General features: G+C 36.8%; 1 protein-coding gene across 5 annotated transcripts; it reads left to right on the top strand.

Annotated features, from left to right (window-relative positions):
• Window positions 1–218: 218 nt before the first annotated feature.
• On the top strand, window positions 219–5,860 carry LOC112010697 (pentatricopeptide repeat-containing protein At4g39530-like). 5 transcript variants are annotated; one of them, XM_065781728.1, is made up of 5 exons: window positions 219–3,231; window positions 3,345–3,444; window positions 4,158–4,234; window positions 4,719–4,783; window positions 5,573–5,860. In XM_065781728.1, exon 1 carries the CDS (start codon window positions 285–287, stop codon window positions 2,850–2,852), a length of 2,568 nt encoding a protein of 855 aa, XP_065637800.1. In that variant the 5' UTR covers window positions 219–284; the 3' UTR covers window positions 2,853–3,231; window positions 3,345–3,444; window positions 4,158–4,234; window positions 4,719–4,783; window positions 5,573–5,860. The 5 variants fall into 5 exon arrangements, with proteins under 5 accessions (XP_065637800.1, XP_065637795.1, XP_065637796.1 ...); XM_065781723.1 differs by having other exon boundaries at window positions 219–3,444; XM_065781724.1 differs by lacking the exon at window positions 5,573–5,860 and adding an exon at window positions 4,913–5,566 and having other exon boundaries at window positions 219–3,444.
• The last annotated feature ends 1,187 nt before the right edge of the window (window positions 5,861–7,047 follow it).

The following is a 7,047-nucleotide window of genomic DNA, read 5'->3' on the forward strand; positions in this document are numbered from 1 at the left end:
ATGATAAAATTGACAACAATCACAACTCACTAGGCCCAGCCTTGCCTTGGCTTATTTGTTTTGGACTCCTATTTTTAAAGAAGCCAATTTAGCCCAATCTCTTCCTAGAGATCATGAGACCTTGTGGTCCAAGAGTTGATTGGGCTGGACCCATGTCTGCAAAGTCTAGTAGTCTTCATCTTAATCTTGGGTACCTCTCTGACTCTGTTTCTGGCAAAGACAGAAACAAAGAAAAGAAAGAAAGAAAGCAGTAGTTTCTGCTTATATAGAGAGAGTATCAGAGTATGAGTATGAGTATGAGAAAGCATTGGCAATTTACATACCAGCACTACCACCTAACATTAAGACATTGTTCTCACAAGCATCATGCTTTCCACTTCCACTCTTCCACCACCTTATCGCCGCCACCTCATCTTCTGCAACCTCTTCCACGCCGAGCCAAAAGCCACCAATTTGCCCACCTTTTGCAATTGCCAATACCCCCATCACACTCACACAGCCCCATTTTGTATTACCAGACACTTCACGCTCAACTTGTCGTCTCTGGCTTTCATAACCAAGTCTTTCTTGCCAACATTCTCCTCCACAGCTACTCTAAATGTAGTCGTCTACGCGATGCACGCTTGTTGTTCGATGTAATGTCTCAAAGGAATTTGATTTCTTGGTCTTCATTGGTATCTATGTACACCCGACATGGTTTTAATCAACAGGCCTTCATTGTGTTTACCCAATTTCTCACTAGTTGTGATGAGAATCCTAATGAGTATATTTTAGCTAGTGTTTTTCGGGCTTGTTCGCAATTGGGTGGAGTTTATGAAGGTGCCCAGCTGCATGGTTATGTTGTTAAGACTGGTTTTGAACAAGATGTCTATGTGGGTACCTCCTTGATTGATTTTTATGCAAAGAATGGTGATTTGGATGAAGCAAGATTGGTTTTTGATGTTTTGGCAGAGAAGACTGCCGTTACTTGGACTGCAATCATAACGGGGTACACGAAAAGTGGAAGAGGTGAAGTATCTTTGCAGTTGTTTGAACAAATGAGAGAAACTGATGTTGTTCCTGATAAATATGTGCTCTCCAGTGTTTTGAGTGCGTGTTCAATGCTTGAGTTTCTTGATGGAGGGAAGCAAATTCATGCTTATGTGTTGAGGAGGGGAACGGAGATGGATGTTTCCGTAACTAATGTGCTTATAGATTTCTATGCAAAGTGTGGCTTAGTGTATACAGCACGAAATTTATTTGATCAGATGGTGGTCAAGAATATGATAGCCTGGACCACAATGATTGCAGGGTACATGAAAAATTCATTCAATTTGGAGGCCATGAAGCTGTTTGCTGAAATGGCCAGATTGGGTTGGAAGCCTGATGGATTTGCTTGTACTAGTGTTCTCACTTCGTGTGGTTCACTTGAGGCTTTAGAACATGGGAGACAGGTGCATGGTTACACTATTAAGGCAAACCTTGAGTATGATAATTTTGTGAAAAATGGTTTGATTGATATGTATGCAAAATGCAATTCATTGACTGATGCAAGAAGAGTTTTTGAAGGTATGGCTGATCATAACGTGGTATCTTACAATGCTATGATAGAAGGATACTCAAGCGAAGAGAAGTTGCATGAAGCATTGGATCTTTTCTGCGAGATGAGGCTTAGATTGTTAGCACCAAGCCTCTTGACGTTTGTAAGCCTTCTTGGTGCATCGGCTGCACTATTGACATTAGAACTGAGTAAGCAAATTCACAGCCTGATCATCAAGTATGGGGTCTCCCTGGATGTATTTGCTGGCAGTGCTCTGATAGATGTTTATTCCAAGTGTTCTTGTGTAAGGGATGCTAGGCTTGTATTTAATGAGATAAATGAAAAAGATATTGTAGTATGGAATGCAATGTTTTTTGGATATACTCAACAGTTGGAAAATGAAGAGGCTCTCAAACTCTACTCAGAATTACAGTTGTCAAAGAAAACACCTAATGAATTCACTTTTGCTGCATTGATCACTGCAGCCAGTAACCTAGCAAGTCTCCAGCATGGTCAACAGTTACATAACCAAGTCATAAAGTTGGGAGTAGACTCTGACCCTTTTGTCACAAATTCCCTCGTGGATATGTATGCTAAGTGCGGATGTATAAAAGAGGCCCACAAAACATTTACTTCCACATTTTGGAGAGATGTTGTGTGTTGGAATTCCATGATCTCAACATATGCACAGCATGGGGAAGCAGAAGACGCTCTTCAGATGTTTAAAGGGATGATAGATGAGGGAGTAAAACCCAATTATGTCACATTTGTGGGTGTGCTCTCAGCGTGTAGCCATGCAGGGCTTGTAGAAGATGGGCTTCGTCACTTTGAATCAATGGCACATTTTGGAATTGAACCGGGAACAGATCATTATACTTGCATAGTTTCTCTCTTGGGCCGAGCAGGTAGAGTCACTGAGGCAAGGGAATTTATTGATAAAATGCCAATAAAACCAGCAGCAGTAGTATGGAGGAGCTTGCTCAGTGCATGTAGAGTTGCTGGTAATGTTGATATCGGGAGATATGCAGCAGAGATGGCAATTTCAGTTGATCCAACAGATAGTGGATCATACATTCTACTTTCTAACATTTTTGCATCTAAAGGTATGTGGGAAGATGTCAAAAGACTGAGGAAAAGAATGGACTTTAATGGGGTGGTAAAAGAACCCGGAAGCAGTTGGATCGAACTGAATAAAGACGTTCATTCATTTATTGCAAGGGATAGAGCTCACAGCAAGGCCAATCTTATTTATTCAGTTTTGGACAATTTAATTCTGCAGATCAAAGGGGTTGGTTATGTGCCTGACACTTTTATGCTTCTCATGACTGATTAAGAGGAAAGATGGTGGTAATTAACACCCTCAAAAGGCCAAGCTTTTGATCTCCTGAGCTATTGTAGGATGAAGTGCTCCATCATGCAGCTTATCGGAGTGATCCTGAGCTTGAAGGGATCAGCATCCTGAAGATGTTTGTATTTTGGGCTTTTGTGGACTATCCTAGTGGAAAGAGTAATAACTTATGCAATAACAATCTAGCTGAATTGTGGCATGGTATTTACAACTTAAGAGGGAGACCAAAGGGAATGTACATGGCTACATGCACATTTAAAATGTATTTCTCCATCCACATGCAGTTTGTAAGAAAAGAAAGTTTATACACTGAGAACTCTAAGCTACTTCATGTCAACGTCACAAAAGCCCAACTTGGTCCTTTGTGAGCAGCTCCTTGCTTTTTATGCTACCTTAATGAGACAACGTTTCTGAATCTTCTACATTGCAAGATTGGATATAAAGAATTAACGACTAGAGGTGTTGGATTTGCTTTAGATCACATAACATGCAATGAGGTCATGACAGTGGTGTAAGGCCCTTTGGAGTATTTCTGCTGGTTACTGGATTTGATGACTATGGGCCACAATTATACCTGGTAATGTTTCCCTGATAAGCTTTAAATTATAGTTACTAACTGGCTGCAATTTATGTCTAGATCATCTAATAGGTTGCACCTCTGAACTTGTTGGCATACAGTAACCTTCTTCTGCACTAAATTTATAAAATTCTTTTGTCTTTGCCTTGTCTCAATTATAATATAGTTTACTCTTTAAGAGATTAGTTTGATGCTGTTAGTGAAGAATCTTTAGAAGGGTATTCATAAAGAGGAGCTAAGGAAAATTGTACAGCCTTCATCCTCTATTATTCACTTATATAGGAGAGTTAGTTACAAATGGATAAGAATATTCTTGGCAGTTGGTGGAGACACCTCACCACTAGAGTATTCTAGACTCTTTTAGAAGAGTACAAACCAATAGTACCACTTATGCAATATTAGCTCTCTACAGATCTTGTCATACGGCTGGCTGAGTTACAATTTGATCATAGCTGGATTGTGAGAGTTTACTGTTTAGCAAAATCTTTTTAGGGGGATTTTTAATAAGTAAACTAATTTGATTCAATCAAAAATTAAAATTTTAATCAATTTAAGCATTTTGGCCAGCTGTAACTGTGAAATTTCCACTCAGGTTGTAGCATAAAAAGAGAGTATAATTATTTGATGAAAGTAAAATTATATCTTTTCTTCTAGTACTTTGGCATATAAGTTAATTCTACAATTGTTGATTGTTATTATATATTTTTCTGTAGGTGGATTCCTATTTCTCATGGAAGGCCTTGGCAATGGGGAAGAATGTTTCAAATGCAAAAATATTCCTAGAGAAGAGGTATTTGATTTAGAATTTTGTTGCCACTTACATTTCAAACTGGTTTAAGAGCTGTTGCTTCCTTATTCTAAATTTTTTATGTTGTTAATATTAACAATAAGTTGAGATTAAAGAATGTAATCCTTTCACATGCACTCTGTTTGTGACTTTTTATGATGCAATTACATGATCTGGTTCTAGGAGCATTTAGCCTTATATGCATGCTGGACTGAGTACATTCATCTAGCAACATGGTTTTCCAGAAGATAAACATTGCATGTCCTATACCATTTTCTTATTGATCCATCATAGAGTTACCATATCGACTTGCATTGATATATTTATGTGTTTTACAATAACCGATGTACGATATTTTCACTTAACTTTATTATCTGTCAAAACCACTCCCACCCACTCTTTACCCCCCAATTTTTTTTTTGTTAGGTTTTGCCAATTCTTCTGTCACTTGAATATGAAGTTGACTATGTTTCCCTTTCCATTATAGTACACCGTACACAGATGATATGGAGCTTGATGCTGCTGTGCATACGGCTATTTTGATGCTGAGGGGTAACTAATTGTTAAGCTTCTTTCTTTTTGAAATAAATATATTTAAATAGCTTTGGTGGGGAATGGCTAGAATGATAAAAACTTAGGGCATTCTTGATGTGTATATGCTTATGGGGTGATGCTTGTCAGAGAAGATGTGGACGATGATTGAGGCTGAGGATCGCTGAGTAATTTTTTGGAATGGTCTAACTTCATGATGTGATATGTTGGTTTAAGACATTGGCTTCTGCCTTCTTGGAGAAACCAATTTGCATTCCTGCCAGAATGGGTATTACATGGAGCCAATCCTGGAGAACGGAGATTTCCTTTTGTGGTTGTGAGTTGTCTCTTAAATGGAATGGTTGAAATGCAACGGTTAGTTGCTTAGTAGGGGAAATTGAGATAGGAATAATCGAGCTCTGAGCTTAGGACTGGCTCGCTTGGGCTGGTTGATTCAGGTGAGAAAGCCCATGACTGGTGCTAGAGAATTTCAAGCCAGGCCTCAATTTGCTTTGGGCAAGAATGGGCTATGTTGAGCATACCTTTTCAGAATGACGATGAATGCTGCTTCTCTGTCATTACCAATTTAATAATGGCAACATAATAAGCCTCTTTTCCTTGCTCTCCTATCTAATTATCTTCCTTCCCTTCAAAAATTATCCTTTATGTTTCCTCAAATTATTATTGATACTGTCCTCATTATATTCAGATTTTTCAATCATTTCGAGTCCTTTATGATTCTCTGATCGTGAAATTTCTTTTTTACTGAGTAACTGATACTAATAAATCTGCTGTGCTTGCTTTTTGCAGAGTAGGAACCACAGCTAAAAATGATGATTATTTAGCTGAAGTGGAGTAGCTTGCTCTTGCCAAACAGCTTTGAAGAGATATTATTAATCAAATTAAAAATATAAAAGAAAAGGTTGCATTCCTTCACATTGTAGTAGGGGTGATCAATTTGATGTAGGTTAATTGATTTTGAATTGATTGGATTAAATTGCCAACCTGTCTGAATTGGAGAAGCAAACTGTTGAGCCAATAGACTGGCGTCCCTTTTTCCTAGGGTTGTAAATGAACCAAGCCAACCATGAACAACTCGGGCTCGACTCGATAAAAAGCTTGTTCATATTTGTTTGTTTATAAATAAGTCAATCTTGAGCCTTAGTTTTAGGCTCGTTTAATAAACAAGCCGAGCTCAAACAAAAAAAATTGTTTACAAACAAGCTCATGAGCTATTAGGTTTAATACAAAACAATTCAAGCATAAACTCAATTATAAGTTTATATGTGTTAATTAAATATACTCATTACACATATCTTAATAATGACATGGCCAACATGAGACTATTACCCAATACCTTAATTTTTTTTATCCCTTTAAACTGACTAAGAATCACTCTAGACTATAGTTACATTTTAAAATAAATAAATTAATCAAGTGGGCCACATATAATCTTTTCCTATCAATCATCTAAAATAAAGTTATGAAACATGTTAGTATTTTCTCATTCATAATAGTAACAAACAAGTATTTTTATAGTTCTTCACCATCTAATGTGAATGTAAAAATTGTATTTTGAACAATTTCTGAAGCCGTAGATAATGAATGATGAATGAATAAATTTAATTATATAAAATTTTAATTTGAATAATGACTAATAATAATTAGAACTAGAGGCATAATAAAATTAGTATATTATTATTATTATTATTATTTTAATTTTAGAGATTTAAGCATTTGATAATGTCATTTTTTTAGATCTCAAGCTTAAATGCTTGACCTGAGCTCGAGTTTGAGCTTGACATTAAGTTTGAGCTTGGCTTGACTAATTAATTAAGATAAGCTAAGTCAAGCTCAAGCTTTTTAGCTTTCCCACGAGCTCAAGTTCAAACACTATTTTTAGGCTTGTCACGAGTTCGAGCCAAGCTTAATCTTTTAAATTTTCTTAACAAGCCAAGCTTGAATATGCATTACTCTACATAGTTCGGCTCGTTTACAGGCCTATTTTTTTGGTGTATTGGAGACTATAAAATTCCTTGTCACCCAACACTATCATTAAGAACAGCAAAAGTTGACGTTGGTATGGTTTAATACTTTTAGTTTAGTTTTGAGGGGATTTGTAGGATGTAAGTTAGAATTGGATAGGATAGGATCACAAGAATGACATAGGATTGTTGGATTTGGTGGCCAACACTATAGTTTTTATCGGATTGTCTGGTATGGAAACATGAATCATTTTTAAATACTCAAATCTTTTGTTTTTTTGTTTTTGTTTTTTTTGTTTT

Source organism: Quercus suber, unplaced genomic scaffold (genome assembly GCF_002906115.3).
Source record: "Quercus suber isolate HL8 unplaced genomic scaffold, Cork oak 2.0 scaffold_276, whole genome shotgun sequence".
In the NCBI taxonomy this organism is placed as follows: domain Eukaryota; kingdom Viridiplantae; phylum Streptophyta; class Magnoliopsida; order Fagales; family Fagaceae; genus Quercus; species Quercus suber.

Excerpts from the sequence above, each read along its gene's own strand:
- LOC112010697 (XM_065781723.1), top strand. The coding sequence starts at position 285 with ATGAGTATGAGTATGAGAAAGCATTGGCAATTTACATACCAGCACTAC.